Consider the following 19,338-nt stretch of genomic DNA (forward strand, 5'->3'; position numbering starts at 1 on the left):
TGAGGCCACAATTTTAATTTTATTTCACTTTTTATTTTTATTTTTTATTTTATTTTTATTTTTACTTTTTGTGGATCCATAATTTTGATATTTTAATTTTATTTAGAGTTATATCAAGTAGTCAATTTCTATTGAAGGCTTCGGGGGCAGAGACCCTCCTGGATCACAAGTATCTATCTTACACCAACAATGAATCACAAGTGGAGGCAGAAAGCTCGAAGTCACCTGTACAATTTCTTTAACACCACCACACCAAACTAACAACAAAAAGGAAGACAAAGGAGGCTTCTTCAATCTCCTCCTCATCTTCCACCAGACAACTCTATAGCATCTAAATTATGAACTGAATCATCACCCCAATCAAATCTCCTCTGAAGCCTCTCATAATCCTGTCGTCGATTGACCTCAACATGCTGCCACTCCTCCCATCGCTCTGCCAGGCCCTCGCCTTCGAGCATTCTGACCACCTCTGACATTGTTGGCCGGTCCTCTGGTGTCGGTTGAGTGCAGAGGAGAGCCACTTGAATCATGATCTCGACTTCATGGCCGTTGTAGTTCTCGTTTAGGTTACGGTCCACAACTGAATCTAGCTTCTTATTTCGCTCTAGCTTCTTCACCTTCAATACAAGAAAGAGCTTTTACACGTAAGTAGGATGATAGTTGCTCAGGAAGTACATAGCTATAATGTTGAACGTGAGGTCATTTATTTAAGTACACAAACTAGCTCGCAACAGAAATTCAGATTCGTGACAAAATTAACTTAATTTTATTTCAGATCACCCACATATTTCCGAGTATCAATAATTACTATAGTAATACATATAATTATATCAAAAAATGTTTTTTTAAAAAAAAGCAATGTAGGTCCAACTTTACCTATTTGAACTCTTGGATACTATATTCCAATACTAATATTTAAGGTTATTAACACATACTGCGAATATGCTGACCGTAATCATCACCACCACAAGCCTCGTCAATAGATTTCTTCCCACCGCTATATTTTCTTATTTGCCTATATTTCTTGGACAACATCCGATGTACAGCAAGCTTCACACATCCTCTGATATAGCTCAAGCTCAACACAATGCTAAGAAAGTCTCTAATGGAGCCTTCCAAGTTTTTTAGGTACCTGCCTAAAACATTTTGCTTGTTTCATATTTTATCAATGACTTTACCTTACTTTCTGACGTTCTCACAAACAAATATGGAATTCATAAATTTTCTATTTTAGATTTAACGCTCACCAGTTAATGAGCCAAGGTCTGGTGTAATATTGGCTCTATATGAAGACAATTTTCCTAATGTAAGTTGTCTGCATGCTAAGAAAATCATACGGGCAATTATGAGTGTACTTGAGCAACCAAATGAGGTGATTTACTCTAAAGATGTAAATTTGAAACTGTCAGTAGTAGGATTATTTGAGAATATGTTATTCGACTGCTCGAGACTCTCCCTTATGCATCCTGTCTATCTAGTCTGCAGAAAAAAAAGAGCCCAATATATATTCTCCTGTGCCAAGTCTTTCCCACTTTGTCCAAAGAACTTCTATAGGCGGATAATTTTTAGTTTGATTCCATTTTACTAAAGATTACCTTCAGTAATTCCCTTAACACCTAAAACTTGTTCACATAAAAAGAACATCATGTGTTTCATAAGAGTCATGATGCTCCTACCAGTGCATGAAAATATGCTGATCACTCTATTGAATACTGTTTACAGACAAAAAAAACAGCCAAGGAGTTCAACAGCTGACTTCAAGGCATATGACCACTCAATATAGAGTACATCTATATATCAATTCACGTAATTCTAATTGAATAATAGAAGAACTACTATGTCGAGGCAACCCTAGAAAAAACCACGCATAGCACAAATAAGATTTTTTTTTTCCAAACTTTATGAGAAAAAGTGACTATATCCATCACATTAGATGCTGGAGCAAGATATGTGATAAACTAAAAGCATCAAAATAAAAAAAATCATGTAGCACGATCATTTATGTAAATGAAATAATTAAAATTAAGGGTTCATATAATCTTACATGATCGAGCAATAAAACATCGTCTTCATCCTGCAGGCGCGAGAAATCTATTGCACGTTGTCCTGTGACAAGTTCAAGAAGCGTGACACCATATCCAAAAACATCAGTCCTCTCAGATGATTTTCCAGTAGATAAATATTCAGGTGCAATATGGCCCATAGTTCCACGGATTTGTGTTGTCACAGAAGTCCTCCTTACATCAACAACCTTTGCCAAGCCAAAATCCCCAACAACTGCTTCAAAGTCCTCATCAAGCAAAACATTAGCAGCTTTGACATCTCGGTGAATGATCTTGGGATTGCAATGTTCGTGAAGGTATTCGAGACCACGAGCTGTGCCTAAAGCAATCTGTTTTCTTGAAGACCAGTCTAACACTGCCTCCCCAGGCTTGAGTTCTGCAGGACACATTTAGGGAGGGAGGAAAAAGTTATGCTCAAATTTTATAAAACCCTTTGAGCTTTAGTGTATTTGCATGATATCCCCTGCCCCCTGATAAATTAGAGAAAACTACCTTAAACTTTCAAAAGTATACAAAACTACTATTAACTATAGGATATTATCATAAATGGCATTAACGTAAAGGATATGCAGAAGCTGTAAGCTATCTTTGTTGCTCCACACTAACCAAAATAACTTCAGTAAAATTAAATGGTAAATAAGGGAAAAATTGTCCAAAACATGTCATACTCAAAGGATGTGACAGTTTAAATTAGTTGATGTCTGCCATGCTATTTTAATAAAAAATTTCAGGGGGGGTTCTAATTTATAACTTTAGGGAGCTTTTGTCGAATTTACCCAAAATAAAATAACAACGTATTAGAATTCAAAGAATAAGATACCTCGTAAACGGTAAGCAACACTTAAATTCTGCATAAACGGATAAACTAAAAGCCGTTCTGTAGGTGTAGTGCAAAACCCAATTAATCGCAAAAGGTTTCTGTGAACAGCTACACTTATCATCTCAACCTCACGTAAAAATGCAGATTCGCCTCCAGGACTTTCATAATCAATCAATCGTTTTACAGCAATTTTAGTACCATCTCCAAGCACTCCTTTATAAACTTTTCCAAATCCTCCCTGACCAAGGACATTTTTGTCATTGAAATCATCTGTTGCAAGTTGCAATTCTCGCCAGGCAAATCTTTTCAATTGTCCAAATGCAATTCGACGGTCATCTTCACCTGAGTTTCAAAAGTGAAAACAATTCAACTGAGCTTGTTAATGATAGCATATAGCAGAATATTAAAGGATGAATTTCAAACATTTCAAGATTCTTTGGAGGTTGCAATGTTAATACAAAGAGACACTTGACGCATACAAACCTGAGCATACAGAACGTAATATTAATAACAATGACAATATTAAGAAGAATTCATTAATTATAAAAGATCTTGATAAAAATTGAAACAAGTATAATGAGTTGCAAATACTTATGCTATCCCCAATACAAATCAAGGATCTATTCACAGTTTTTGTTAGTCTTTTTGGTGCCAGCATCAGGAGTTTAGGCAATTTTGGATAAAAATATCTAATTGTTGATCAGTGGCTCTAAAAAGCTCAGAATTATTAAAGATCATGCGAGATAAAAAAACAGCAGACCTTTTATGAAACTCAGATTGGTCATGTTGAATCTGTATGAAAGAATAGCTCATGCAACAATAATTTAAAAATAGATATCATAAATGAATTAAAAATTTAGCTTGCACAAATAGCGAAAAATTCAGATGATATTAGTTTCAACTTTGAGCGTTCTCATTGTTAAATAGCGAGTTAATGGTGTCAAAGAAGTAGAAGATTGTAACAAGTGAGATCCAAGTAAATATTACAAGCAACCAAAGTTGTGAGTTAATCCAATATGATAGAAGTCTTTCTTAACATTGAGAAGCTAACCGAATATGATATGATCTTTTATATTAGATCAAATATAACTCGAAAAGATAAGACTAAGAGATAAATGTCATGAACCCCTCAGGTAGGCTATTAACTTTTTCTTATTAATTGGATTTCGAGAGCCGATCCACTATGGATCCTCAGAAACATATTGTTTTCATATTTTGGTAGTTCTGACAGTCATTTTTTGAGCATGAACTTTATGTTCTTCGAGTAAAAACTCCAATCATATTGATTTTGGGCAATTCAAAACTCCACATCAACACACTCTATATCCAACCAGATACAGCCAATATTACATTTTTTTTTTCATCTTCCTCAGTTTTTTTTTGTCAATTTGATAGATAATACAAAACTAGGGAAGGTAAAGAATAAATGTATCTGGTTACCCGCAACATCAACAAAAACTTCAGGCCGAAAACCTTTTCTCCTGCCCTTGAAGAAAAGAAAAATAGATGCTATGACAAGAAGACCAATAATTCCAATAACACTCCCCAACACAATTCCAATCGTCGAACTGTGGGATCCTCCTGTAAAGACAATGGAAATGTAAATCCATTTTCCGAGAGAAATCAAAATGAAATGTTTACAATGAAAACTTTGCCAAAATAAAAATGTACAACATAGAAATCCCGTAGTAAACTTTGGAACTTTTCCCAAAAAATATATAGAAATCAAAACTTACGCTCATTGTGAACACCAGAATTACAAGGATGAGAAAAGTTTGGTCCGCAGTTCAATCTGTTACCTGTAAAGCTGTTATATACTTGTATCACATCAGAATACGGTATAGTTCCTATCAATACTTGGTAAAAGAAAGTAATAGTTAGCATACTTGTATTTAACAACTTCAAATAGTTGATCAGGTACTTGACCAGTGAGATTGTTGAACGCTAGATTACTGCAAATACAGGTAAAACAGGTAAAGCAGGTGTATTATCAAAAATGTAAGATAAAGCTTTAAAAATGATATCTTCAATACTTGCTATGTTGAACACAAGCCGATTTAGCATCTAACTATAATACTTACATGTCATTTAAGTTTGAGAGTTGAGAAAAAGAATCTGGAATGTCTCCATTGAGATTATTATGACTTAAACTCCTGAAAATTTTGTTAGACGTATGCAGCGTAAGGATGTGATAAACATAAGATTTATTCCAACAGCTAAGAAAGGTGGTTACAGTCCCACTTACAATTTCTGAAGATTAGTAAGCTTTCCAAATGAAGAAGGTATAGGACCAGTTAGGCGGTTATTCTCAAAATCCAAGTTCGTCAAACTTGAAAGGTTTCCATATTCCTCAGGTATCCTACCAGAGATATAGTTACCCTGTAATGACCTGCATAATTAACTTAATCAGGCGCAAAAAAGTGGTAAATTCACTTATAATTAACTTCAATCTTACTAATTACAAGCAGGTAAACTCATTGCTTTTAATACTAGGTACTCTTGTTACGTGGGCAAACCATCACTTCACATTTCAAAATTTTCAAGCTTTATGATTTCACAACTAAGAGTAAAGAGAATAATTAAATGCGCGTATTCTTTAGAGCTCTAAAGCAGAGCTGAAGCTTTCAAAGAAAATCATTTTGACATCTCAATGTCAAAAACTCTGTTTACAAGAAACACAAACAAGTATGTGCTTTATTTTACCACAAATTTTCGCACCGTTGTAACCACATTTTGATGTTTTTAAGTGTTTTTCAAGGAGAAATATTTAAAAATTATCTTTAGTAAATTATAGATATTACTTATCTTTAAATATTTTTTTTTGGATTTTGATGTGAATTTAGTCGTAGACATATAGTTAGCATTTAGCAACCTAATTACAAGCAGTTTAAATTAGCTAAATAATGAGTTTTGTACTTCCGAGTTCTGACGGATAGTGGGTATTTTGTCAATGCTAAGTCAGGCATAGTAACATGGATTATCAATCATATGTTCTGCAAACATTATATTTTTGTATATGATTCCTTGCAGATATGCTAACGGGATGTAAACTCTGTGACTATTTTGGCTTCATACGCTAGTTAATGCTCATTCAAAGACATGGTCCCGAAAAAACCCAACTTAGGATAAGGATTGCACTTACAGAACTTTTAGATGCTTTAACTCTCCAAGACTTGATGACAATTTTCCAGTAAATCCCATGTAAGCAAGTGTTCTACAGAAAAAAAAAGTATAAGAACAAATATATGCATTTTTTATGCTGTTAACTACAAGAAGAGAGAGTAATAATAGATTAATCAGGTATTAGATCTCTAAGCAACTTGCATCATACACAATAGTATATCTAAATAGAAGGAAAGACAAATTAAAATTAAATATTAGACCCTTGAGATACTCACAATGTAACTACATTTTGGTTATTATCACAAGAAACAGAATTCCAGGTGCAAGGATTGACTTGATCTTGATTCCAATCTCCAAGCTGATTGCCAACAGCATTTAGCGTAACCCTCAACTCAACTAGTACATTCCCTGAAAACATTTGAAAATCATATTTAATGTGAGCAAAGCACAAGAAAGTAGAAAATATATAATGGGATATAAACAAAACATATTAAGGGTTTAGTGATGAAATACAGTTTAAAAAAGTTATTAAATGAACTGCAACACATGTTAGTTGTAGGCACTAAAAAATGCCAAGAAGCGAACGAGGGTCTAACCTCACTGCAAATATGAAGAGGCTCGTCACAATGATGAACCTCGTCTCAGTCAACAAAGCTCGTCATTGAAGACGAAGCTCGTCAGTGAAGACGAAGCTCACTATTAAACATGAAACTCGTCAATGAAGACAAAGTTCGTCATGAGAAGCCCGCAAGGCTTGCCACGCAGCTGGAATCAGTCATCAAAGGAAGAAGTCCGCTTTGTCAAACGAACCTCGCTGCGCGTCTAGGCTTGTCTCATTTGACGAACCTCGCCACGCGGCTCATCTAACCAAATGAATTTCGACTGTAACGGTCTTGAAGACCCGGTCAGCCAACGTGGGCTAAATCCAAGAAGTCAGTTACATCCTAACCCTACGATTTCAGCGCATCGGTTACACGCTAAAGGCCTATAAATAGCCATGAGTAGCTATGAAGAGGACCTAGAGACAACGCACACGCGAAGAAGGACGAACTCACACTTAAGCTCGGAGGTGTTATTCTGAGATCTGAACTTCGATTCTTCTGATCTAAACAGCCACCAGTGACGGCTTAAGCACATATTAAGAGGCTAATTCCTCCTTGAATCCAAGCAATCTTGTTCTGATCGTCAATGGGAAGCAAGCTTGACTCAAGCATCGAGTGAGGCATCCTTTTGCCACCCAGAGCCCACGTTAAACAAAAGGAGAAGTCGAACAAATCTTCTCCTCTTCTGTAATCGATTAAGAGTGATTGTAACGAGACTCTTACCATGTGATAGTCTTTTTTCAAAGCTAATACAGTTAAAGGAATCAATCATTTTTTTCTAGACATTACAGAAGATGGCGACCACAGTGGGAGCAGTCATTCTCTAATGAAATGATGTGGCGCAATCAGATAAGATTGATGTGAGGACTGACGTCGAGATTCTTGTCATCGAGTTCGATCGGTCCAAGTACGAGGAGTTTCTGATGCGAAACGGGACAGGGGGCCTATCAGAATCAGCAATTTAATTCAAATAACATATCGTTTCACCAAATTTCATAATTTTTGGCAGGAAATTAAATTCAAAATAACTAATGTGACAGATGGATTTAGCGAAATTTGCATCAATAGTTAAGATTAATTCCAATCTTGATCAATTTAGCTGCAATATTCATTATCATGCTCAAGTTCTACTATCAATTTCAAATTTAAATAGTCACATGCTCAATTACTCTCAACTCACAAATATAATCTAAGCAGTGAATATATGATAAGAGTTTAGAGATGGAATACTCATACAACTAACTAATAAAACAAGATTAACAGAAAAATAATTTACTGGGCTATCAAGTGGTGACGGTTGACAAATGAACTGGCGACGACAACGACATCGAACTGGCGACGACGATGGTGGTGAGCAGAATAACGACGAGGTCGACGGGGCTAGGGCGATGCGATGACCCGTGGGTAGGCGGCTGTGGAGGAGGAGGGGATTAGGGTCTGTTGCTGTTCGGAAGAGGGAATGACGCAGGCGGTAGGCTGGGAGTTTTGCGGTTGATGTAGAGGTAGCAGAGAGGCGGGGCTGCCTGAGGATGGAGAGGAGCAGGGGAAGGAGGCGCGGCTTGTGGAAGTGCTAGTGGGGTTGCTCGATAGGAAGGAGGATAGGGAAGGGAAAGTCGGCGGCTTGTGGAGCAAGGGGCGACGACTTCGTTGAAGGATGCAAAAAATTATCTTTAGTAAATTATAGATATTACTTATCTTTAAATATTTTTTTTTGGATTTTGATGTGAATTTAGTCGTAGACATATAGTTAGCATTTAGCAACCTAATTACAAGCAGTTTAAATTAGCTAAATAATGAGTTTTGTACTTCCGAGTTCTGACGGATAGTGGGTATTTTGTCAATGCTAAGTCAGGCATAGTAACATGGATTATCAATCATATGTTCTGCAAACATTATATTTTTGTATATGATTCCTTGCAGATATGCTAACGGGATGTAAACTCTGTGACTATTTTGGCTTCATACGCTAGTTAATGCTCATTCAAAGACATGGTCCCGAAAAAACCCAACTTAGGATAAGGATTGCACTTACAGAACTTTTAGATGCTTTAACTCTCCAAGACTTGATGACAATTTTCCAGTAAATCCCATGTAAGCAAGTGTTCTACAGAAAAAAAAAGTATAAGAACAAATATATGCATTTTTTATGCTGTTAACTACAAGAAGAGAGAGTAATAATAGATTAATCAGGTATTAGATCTCTAAGCAACTTGCATCATACACAATAGTATATCTAAATAGAAGGAAAGACAAATTAAAATTAAATATTAGACCCTTGAGATACTCACAATGTAACTACATTTTGGTTATTATCACAAGAAACAGAATTCCAGGTGCAAGGATTGACTTGATCTTGATTCCAATCTCCAAGCTGATTGCCAACAGCATTTAGCGTAACCCTCAACTCAACTAGTACATTCCCTGAAAACATTTGAAAATCATATTTAATGTGAGCAAAGCACAAGAAAGTAGAAAATATATAATGGGATATAAACAAAACATATTAAGGGTTTAGTGATGAAATACAGTTTAAAAAAGTTATTAAATGAACTGCAACACATGTTAGTTGTAGGCACTAAAAAATGCCAAGAAGCGAACGAGGGTCTAACCTCACTGCAAATATGAAGAGGCTCGTCACAATGATGAACCTCGTCTCAGTCAACAAAGCTCGTCATTGAAGACGAAGCTCGTCAGTGAAGACGAAGCTCACTATTAAACATGAAACTCGTCAATGAAGACAAAGTTCGTCATGAGAAGCCCGCAAGGCTTGCCACGCAGCTGGAATCAGTCATCAAAGGAAGAAGTCCGCTTTGTCAAACGAACCTCGCTGCGCGTCTAGGCTTGTCTCATTTGACGAACCTCGCCACGCGGCTCATCTAACCAAATGAATTTCGACTGTAACGGTCTTGAAGACCCGGTCAGCCAACGTGGGCTAAATCCAAGAAGTCAGTTACATCCTAACCCTACGATTTCAGCGCATCGGTTACACGCTAAAGGCCTATAAATAGCCATGAGTAGCTATGAAGAGGACCTAGAGACAACGCACACGCGAAGAAGGACGAACTCACACTTAAGCTCGGAGGTGTTATTCTGAGATCTGAACTTCGATTCTTCTGATCTAAACAGCCACCAGTGACGGCTTAAGCACATATTAAGAGGCTAATTCCTCCTTGAATCCAAGCAATCTTGTTCTGATCGTCAATGGGAAGCAAGCTTGACTCAAGCATCGAGTGAGGCATCCTTTTGCCACCCAGAGCCCACGTTAAACAAAAGGAGAAGTCGAACAAATCTTCTCCTCTTCTGTAATCGATTAAGAGTGATTGTAACGAGACTCTTACCATGTGATAGTCTTTTTTCAAAGCTAATACAGTTAAAGGAATCAATCATTTTTTTCTAGACATTACAGAAGATGGCGACCACAGTGGGAGCAGTCATTCTCTAATGAAATGATGTGGCGCAATCAGATAAGATTGATGTGAGGACTGACGTCGAGATTCTTGTCATCGAGTTCGATCGGTCCAAGTACGAGGAGTTTCTGATGCGAAACGGGACAGGGGGCCTATCAGAATCAGCAATTTAATTCAAATAACATATCGTTTCACCAAATTTCATAATTTTTGGCAGGAAATTAAATTCAAAATAACTAATGTGACAGATGGATTTAGCGAAATTTGCATCAATAGTTAAGATTAATTCCAATCTTGATCAATTTAGCTGCAATATTCATTATCATGCTCAAGTTCTACTATCAATTTCAAATTTAAATAGTCACATGCTCAATTACTCTCAACTCACAAATATAATCTAAGCAGTGAATATATGATAAGAGTTTAGAGATGGAATACTCATACAACTAACTAATAAAACAAGATTAACAGAAAAATAATTTACTGGGCTATCAAGTGGTGACGGTTGACAAATGAACTGGCGACGACAACGACATCGAACTGGCGACGACGATGGTGGTGAGCAGAATAACGACGAGGTCGACGGGGCTAGGGCGATGCGATGACCCGTGGGTAGGCGGCTGTGGAGGAGGAGGGGATTAGGGTCTGTTGCTGTTCGGAAGAGGGAATGACGCAGGCGGTAGGCTGGGAGTTTTGCGGTTGATGTAGAGGTAGCAGAGAGGCGGGGCTGCCTGAGGATGGAGAGGAGCAGGGGAAGGAGGCGCGGCTTGTGGAAGTGCTAGTGGGGTTGCTCGATAGGAAGGAGGATAGGGAAGGGAAAGTCGGCGGCTTGTGGAGCAAGGGGCGACGACTTCGTTGAAGCGATGCAATGCGGTTTGGCGGACTGCTGTTTGTAGGTGGCAGAAGCAAGGTAGGAACGCTGGTTGTGTTGAGATGAGTGCTGAAACGCAGAAAGAGGCGGCTGGTCCAGCAATGCGGGGGCAGATGGAAGGTTCGGGGCGGCCTGCTTGGGGAGGAGAAGAACACAGCTGTTTAGAGAGGAGAGGTCGGATGGCCTGAGGGGGAGGGGATTAGGGGGCGTGGCATTTTTGGGGCGTGGTATTTTTGTGGGAGGTTGGCGGCTGTGAAAGAGGAGATTGGCGGCTGTGAAGAGGAGAAGAAGAGTTAGCCTAGGGTTTCATACCCGAGACTTCACACCAATATTCGGCTCCACACCTACATTCGGCTTCACACCAAAAATTAGCTAACAAAATATTTTATTCAAATCTTCATTATTATTTCATTCTGATTACAACAGTGCTTTTATAGAGCAATTATAAAATCTCTCAAAATCAATCAGATTCATCAAATCACTCAGATACTAAAAACTGATTAACTACTAAACTTGACCCCAAATTCAAAATTCAAAATTCAAAATTCAAAATTCAAAATTCAAAATTCAAAATTCAAAATTCAAAATTCAAAATTCAAAAATCAAAAATCAAAAATTAAAATCCTACCAAAATAGAAAAATCCCTCAAATTTCTCATAATTAAAACTAAATTAAAATCTGATCAAACTTGTCAAATCTTCCTTATTCGAAACTAAAATAAAAGAAAGTCAAATAACAAATATGAAAATTATCATTATTGTCCTCATCATTCTCCCCGGGTAGGAGAAAACTCGACTCTGACGAGTTAGTTGTAGAAATTTGTTATCTTCAATATACTCTACCTGCAACTTAATCTGTCGTTAGTTATTTTCATGCATCTCAAATCATTAGCTAGATTGCATCGTAAATTCACCATCTAAAATATTATCAAAATTCACTGTTGCATGGGTGAATATATAGAATTGAGGTAAAATGAAAGAACTCTCAGAAACAATAAGCTAGGGTCAGGCTTATATCAGTGGACTATCAATAAACATTGTGAACTGCTTAATCAATAAATATTGAGAATAGAACTACGACCAAATCGATAATATAAATGTTGCCATTAATTATTTCAAGAGTTGAAAAAGTTCATAAATATTATGTCAAATCTCAAACAGCTATAAAGAAACTGTATTAGACAAGTCCAAACCATCTCAAACATTAACAGTTTTAAATTATGTCCTAACTCCATATCATACATTTCAGTTAACGATGTATTTATTCAAATTAGATCACTGATTCCACAATATATGATCAATGCAAATCAAAACAAAATGATAAAAATTAACTCAAATGACTATGTATGACATGCAGACTCGAACAATGCGATCAATGGCAGATGTAAACTCAACAAAGTGTCAAACATGCATGACGTCCTCTATCAAATGGAAATAATTAGGCGTTCCTTTGTTAATATGCATAACAAATTTCCTGTTATAACAGTGATAGTGAGGAACATGCAAACAAATGCATGAAAGAGGAGTGTTTTTGTGCGCTTAACATAAGAGAACATGCAAACAAATGCATGAAAGAGGAGTGTTTTTGTGCGCTTAACATAAGAGAGAAATGAAATACTCTGCAAGGTATGTATGCATGAAAGAGGAGTGTTTTTGTGCGCTTAACATAAGAGAGAAATGAAATACTCTGCAAGGTATGTGGTTCATCTAAAATGTCAAGCTTAGGTCGAATATCAATGAAAACACTCGTGCTCAAACTTGTATCCCTAATCACTATATATTCTCAAAATGGATCAGTGTATGTGTGAGTGACTGTCGGGACAATGCATGGTGGTTTGATATCTAATATGGGAGTTATTTCACTATGCTCGGTTTGGGATTCAACTTCCATACAGATATCTGAGTGAACATGTTGGGTGTCATGTATAGATTCATGTTTGTCCGGGAGGACTTCGTGGGGAACATCAACGTTTTTAATCACTAGAGTGAGTTCAGGAGTTAGAGTTTCAATTTCAGGAACAACTTCAGAGACAACATCAGTGAATTCCGTGATCAAATGGGTAGTTTGGGGAATAATCGGTGTGTCGTTATTGCATGAAACTTCAGTCAATTCAACAATTGCAGGGGAAGTTTCAGAAGAAATAGAAGTGCATGGTTTTTCAATTTTAATATCCTGGATTTTCTTGTCAGAGTTAGATTCTGTCAAATCTACGGCTTGGTTAACGGTTTCCTCAAGAATAGATTTTGATTCCGTTATAGGCGGCTTATTAATTTTAACTGGAGTGAGGTATTTCCTTTTTAGCTCGTCGGTCATTTCTCGCCAAGTTAAAATTAGTAACTCACCTCTAATATACCTTAACATTTCGAGTTTGGACCAATATTGGTAGGTTGGTCCGATAAGCTTCATTGCTGCAAACTTGACTTTTCGATGTTCCGTCAAGACGTACCAATCGAAGTAGTGATTCATATTTTTCAGCCAGTCCAAGAAAGCTTGTGGGTTGAGCTTACCATCAAAAGTTGGTGGATCAGGTATAGGTTGAGGTGGGGGTAGATGAACGAGGTGCTCATGACCATAACCTTGCGAAGGCGGAGTTGCAACACGCGCTTCTTCTTGCCTAACAAGTCTCTCGTTGGTTACGTTTTGGAAGTCTGTCAGGATCTCACGGGTAGCTCTACACTCCTGGACGATGGCACATATTTGTCCTGCTAGCTCATCGAATCTCTTAAAAAATACAGGATTTATACTGCCTGACATGCTGGACTCACTAGATGATTCACTAGACTCTCCTAATCGATAGGATAGACCTGTGCGAGTGGACATGCACTAACTAAATGAGATGAATGGTAATTTTTTTATTACAAATAAAATACTCAATTAAACTAATCAAAAAATTTCCTAATCTAAAACCATGCTCTGATACCCAAAATGATACAAAACGGGACAGGGGTCTATCAGAATCAGCGATTTAATTCAAATAACACATCGTTTTACCAAATTTCATGATCTTTGACAGGAAATTAAATTCAAAACAACTAATGTGACAGATAGATTTAACAAAATTTGCATCAATAGTTATGATTAATTCCAATCTCTATCAATTTAGCTGTAATATTCATTATCATGCTCAAGTTCTACAATCAATTTCAAATTTAAACAGTCATATGCTCAATTACTCTCAACTCACAAATATAATCTAAACAATGAATATATGATAAGAGTTTAGAGATGGAATACTCATGCAATTAACTAATAAAATAAGATTAACAGAAAAATAATTTATCGGGCTATCAAGTGGTGACGATCGACGGATGAACTGACGACGACAACGGCGACGAACTAGCGACGACAACGGCGTCGAATTGGCGACAACAACGGCGACGAACTGAATGACTACAAGATCGACGGGGCTAGGGCGATGTAATGACCCGTGGGTAGGCGGCTATGGAGGAGGGGATCAGGGTCGGTTGCTGTTCGGAAGAGGGAGTGACGCAGGAGATGGGCTGGGAGTTTTGCGGTTGATGTAGAGGTGGCAGGGAGGCGGGGCTGCCTGAGGATGGAGGGGAGCAGGGGAAGGAGGCACGGCTTGTGGAAGTGTTAGTGGGGCTACACGGTGGGAAGGAGGGCAGGGAAGGGAAGGTCGACGGCTTGTGGAGCAAGGGACGGCGATTTTGTTGAAGGATGCAGAGGGTTTTGGCGGGCTGTTTGTAGGTGGAGAAGCAGGGAGGAGCGGCGGCTGTGTGAGATGGAGTTGGGGCTGAACGGGAAAGGGGGCGGTAGCAAGTGGAGGAGGTGAAGGGCTGGGCGCGTCTGCTTGGGGAGAAGAACAGGGCTGGTTGGAGAGGAAAAGTCGGATAGCCTGAGGGGGAGGGGATTAGGGGAGGGCGTCGCGTTTTTGTGGGAGGTTGGCGGTTGTGAAAGAGGAGATTGGCGATTGTGAAGAGGAGATTGGCGGCTGTGAAGAGGAGAAGAAGAGTCGGCCTAAGGTTTCACACCCGAGGCTTCACACCAGCATTCGGCTTCACACCAAAAATTAGCTAACAAAATATTTCATTCTAATCTTCATTATTATTTCATTCTGATTATAGCAGTGCTTTTATAGAGCAATTACAAAATCTCTTAAAATCAATCAGATTCCTCAAATCACTTGGATACTAAAAACTGATTAACTATTAAACTTGACCCAAAATTCAAAATTCAAAATTTAAAATTCAAAAATTAAAATCCTACCAAATTAGAAAAATCCCTCAAATTTCTCATAATTAAAACTAAATTAAAAATCTCATCAAATTTGCCAAAATTTTCCTTATTCAAAACTAAAATAAAAAAACGTCAAATAACAAATATGGAAATTGTCATTATTGTCCTCATCAGTTCCTCTCCTCTCGTACTCCGAGTCCCACAAAGGCACGCAAGTGTCGTAGAATCTCTTACGAGACTTTAGCCCATGTAGCTTCTAATGATTCAACTCGAGTCTATATCGAGGAGAAATCTTTGCCTCTAAACATCGAGGCTTTGAAAACTAACCGTCAGGCTAAAAGGTGGGTCATTAAGCAATCTCGCCAAACATTGGTTGCTGCGGAGCCTGTCACTAATTCGCTTTCAAAACGGGCAAGACAACATCGATGCCAGAATCAGGCTCGCCACGAAGCCCGAGCCTTAGTCTCTCTGGACGGCTTCCACTATCGGCCACGAGACGATATGTCTAAGGCACGCAAGACAGTCGAAACTCGACTAACTGAGGTTTGCCAAAATGATAAGCCTCGCCCAAGCGTCCAAGTGCGCTCAAATGACGAATCCCATCTTCAACATGAGGCTCGTCCAAAACAATCAATGCATTCCTCCAGTCAAGTTCACCCCGTTGTTCTAGCTGGCCAGATTCAGGCTCGTCAAAATGACGAACCTCGCCTTCAGCCCAGAATTAGCATTATTGTTGAGCCACAGTCAGGTGGCCAAGTTGAGGTTCGACCCAGACGGCAAGCTCGTCCCTTGAACCAAGTTCGCCCGACTGACGAACCTCGCATCAATCATGAGGTTCGTCCAACCATCAGGCTCGTCAATCTCTAACACTTAGAGATTTTTGTGCGTGCGTTAGCAAGATACTTGAGTTAACAGGAGGTGGCCTAACTACCGATCTCCGTGATTATCTGGTTCGTAAACACAGTATGAGCGGATGAAATCTCAATGCAACTGTGAGATGCTTATCACCACAGTACTCTCCCAATGCCAGTGCGGGAGACCATTGCCCAAGCCTTCGGTCTTCGAGCGATTGTCTGGATCGCTGAGAGTTCCATCATCCAGAAGGAGGCGCTTTCATCCCCGAGGACAAGCTTCCAAGAATGAACCTGTTAAAGTTACCGTCAACATGATTAGCAGAGGGAAAGGCAAAGGACCAGCTAGTCCTTCTGACTCTTCTGATCCTAAATTTTCTTCGAGGATGAAATATTTGGTCACTGAGCGAGACGGCATATTTCAGCATACCCGTACCCATACTGGCTACCCGTACTGTCTCGGTAACTCCGCTGGATTACCGACGTCTAGTGGATGAAACTGATGAGTAGCCTCTCAGCTATTGCCACCTCCCAAGCATCTAGCACCGATCAAAGTGAACAAGCGAATGCTCACATGATCAAAAATGAAACAGACATAGCAAAAAGGCTGGAAGAATAGCAAGCTACTCTCCTCCAGCAATAAGAAACTATCAGGTGTATGGAAGAGATGATAAAGAAACTCCTTAGGGAGAAGGAAAAGAAGAAGAAGAAAACTATCGCTGAAGCCTCAGGATTAAGGCATAGGCGACCTTCACCCAATGCAGAGGAATCTAGCCGACGAAACCGAGACGGCGCCGATGCAGAGAATGAGGATGAAGAAATCTTCAAAATTCATTCAGAGTCATCAGAAGCTGAATCCAACCCTCGTAAGAAGGATCGAGACCAGAAGTTGGATGATTTTCAGAAACAGCTAAATGAACTGAAGCTTCAAGGAAATTTCAAGAGATTAGGGGTAACTAGACTATACCCCGCCAAATGGGATGCCGTCCCCTACCATCCGAAGTTTAAGCCACTCAACCTCCTGCAGTTCGATGGCAATGGTTTCCCTATCCAGCACATCTACTATTTACAGACGCAGACTGGACACATAATGGGGAATGATCCCATCATGGTTTGGTTGTTCATTAGTACCCTCAAAGGGATCGCTTTCGAATGGTTTCGAAGACTGGAGTCTGGATCCATCAATTGTTGGAAGGACATGGAAAGGCTCTTCAGTCTTCATGGTCAGGTTCTTCAATAACGACACAGAGGTGTCTATGGCTACTCTGCTAGCTGAAAAGCAGCAGAAGACAGAGTCCGTTAGTGACTTTATCAAGAGATTCAGTAATCGATCGCTACATTCACGCGATCAAGTCTCGGAGGCTACTCTCGTCAAAATGTGTCGGAATAATCTCTCCATCAATATACTGTCCAAAATGAGCGCGATCAAAGCATGCTCATGAAAAGACTTGATTTGGCAGGGAGAGCAAGTCGAGAGCATGCTCAAGAGGATAGATGTTGAAGAGCCTTGGGAGTCTCGTCCTAGAAAAGGGGGTAACCAAAGCAACTTCACCTCCCAGAAACAGTCAAAGGGAAGGATACTTTGGCAGTGGAAACTACTCCTCCCCTAAATCTTCTTCGAAGCAGAAGGGTAATTCTTCGGATAACCGCTTTCAGAAGAAGTACGACTTCAAAGATGAGCAAGTCGTTCCAATCCTCAAGTCCTTGATCAAGACGAAGAAGATCAACCTCCCAAAATCAAGGCGACCTGAGAAGGTGTCAAGAACAGATGATCCCAATTACTGCATGTACCACAGGATAGTTCACCATTCAACGAAAGCATATTATATCCTAAAGGATAAAATCCAGGCTTTGTTGGATGCAGGCGTCATGACCCTTCAGTCTGAACAAAAGAATGTGTCTGCAAATATGGTCTCATTGTGATTTGGAGATTTCACGGAGCTCCAGGTCCAAAACGGTGTGAAATCAATCCCACAAACAGAGACAAGGATTGTGAACCTTGATCCGCATCGGCAAAAGGAGAGGGGTATGGTTTCCTACACCATCCCGAAAGATGAAGTGATGTGGGTCTATCCTAACTTATTGGTGGACGGGCAATGGACGTCGACGCGCTCGAAGAAGTCCAAGTCGAAACAGAAATCATGCAATGTCGTTTCTGCCATTCCAGAGAATGGGTCGAAACTACTTCCCTCAGTAGTTCCAAGGAATAACTAGTGTTCGTCACACAACCTGTGCAAACATCCGAAACCCGTGGTGGAAAGGAGTACTTGAAGAAGTACCCCGAAGTGATGGACACCTCACCAAAGGAAGCAGCGGGAAAAGTGCAAGCACCCTCCAATGATCCCAAAGCAAAGGAGCTTTGTTATAATAAGGCGCTCAGGAAAGACACTCCTGAAAGCTCGAAGGGTCCCTTTTGATTTGATGTGTTGGCTCAGTTAACCAATATCCCAGCGAGAATTACACTATTTGAACTCATGTGTTTATCACGATCAACCAGGGAGGCTCTGTGCGAAGCGCTAGCGGATAATGAAACATTTCTTGCTCACTTTCCACCGAGTCGAACAGAGGAAATATCGAAATCATGCCCTCAATGCCATCAAGTCTTTCGAGGACGGATGTCATATATCACGTTCTCTCCAGAAGACGTGCATGAAGAACCTGAAGCATGATAGGCATTTATACTTCACGGGATATATTGGCTCCGTTCGGGTAGACCGAATCTAGGTTGACTCCGGTTCTGCTTTAAGCATCATACCTTTGAGGCTCATCAATCATCTTAGGGTCCCACTTCATCGTCTGTCAGCAACAGAGACTACCATCTATGGCTTCAACGCCTCTAACACCCGTTCTCTTGACAAGATCAAGCTCAAATGCCAAATGGGAGACTTAAAAACGGATGTCACCTGCTATGTCATCGACGCGGAGACATCTTATAATTTGCTATTGGGTCGACCATGGATCCATAATAATTTGATTGTTCCATCCACTCTACACCAGTGCATGAAGTACGTGGATGAGTGGTGAGGTTAAAACAATGGTCGCAGAAAAGCGATCATTCAATGGGGTGGAGAATTATTTTACTGATTCTATCCACTACCTAGATGGTGAGCCGATCGACGCATCACCAGTTGAGGACCTTGACAGTGGTAATGAGGTCGATACCGAATCTGAATATGAAAAATGGCTTGTCTTTAATGACATTGATCCCGTTGTGATTGGCCTCGAGAACCTTGATGTAAATGATGCCGCAGATGATGACGGCGAAATTATCTTTAATAATAATGATGATTTAGCTTACTTATCGTGTGTTGAATTTAACTCTGACATATCAGGTACGAGCGCCGACATATTGTCAGATCCTCTGCCGCGATTATATGCTGAGTCAACATTACACATGCCGATTC

The 19,338-nt window shown here is 39.4% G+C and overlaps 1 protein-coding gene across 5 annotated transcripts in view; it reads right to left on the bottom strand.

Moving 5' to 3' along the window:
- LOC109832733 (probable LRR receptor-like serine/threonine-protein kinase At5g10290) overlaps positions 102-19,338 on the bottom strand; it is a 30,890-nt gene continuing 11,653 nt past the window's right edge. For 3 of the 5 annotated variants that reach the window (XM_020400137.1, XM_020400138.1, XM_020400139.1), the window contains exons 3-12: positions 8,897-9,029; positions 8,641-8,712; positions 5,129-5,272; positions 4,965-5,036; positions 4,770-4,835; positions 4,620-4,690; positions 4,324-4,464; positions 2,884-3,225; positions 2,045-2,439; positions 102-617 (exon numbers count right to left, since the gene is read on the bottom strand). In XM_020400137.1, coding sequence (XP_020255726.1) covers positions 303-617; positions 2,045-2,439; positions 2,884-3,225; positions 4,324-4,464; positions 4,620-4,690; positions 4,770-4,835; positions 4,965-5,036; positions 5,129-5,272; positions 8,641-8,712; positions 8,897-9,029 — 1,751 coding nt within the window. In that variant the 3' untranslated portion in view covers positions 102-302. Of the gene's footprint in view, positions 618-2,044; positions 2,440-2,883; positions 3,226-4,323; positions 4,465-4,619; positions 4,691-4,769; positions 4,836-4,964; positions 5,037-5,128; positions 5,273-6,025; positions 6,098-6,281; positions 6,415-7,884; positions 8,215-8,640; positions 8,713-8,896; positions 9,030-10,499; positions 10,816-19,338 lie in introns of those variants that run through there. The other 2 variants (XM_020400141.1, XM_020400140.1) reach the window with 2 other exon arrangements.

This window comes from Asparagus officinalis, chromosome 3, assembly GCF_001876935.1.
Source record: "Asparagus officinalis chromosome 3, Aspof.V1, whole genome shotgun sequence".
NCBI classification, from domain to species: domain Eukaryota; kingdom Viridiplantae; phylum Streptophyta; class Magnoliopsida; order Asparagales; family Asparagaceae; genus Asparagus; species Asparagus officinalis.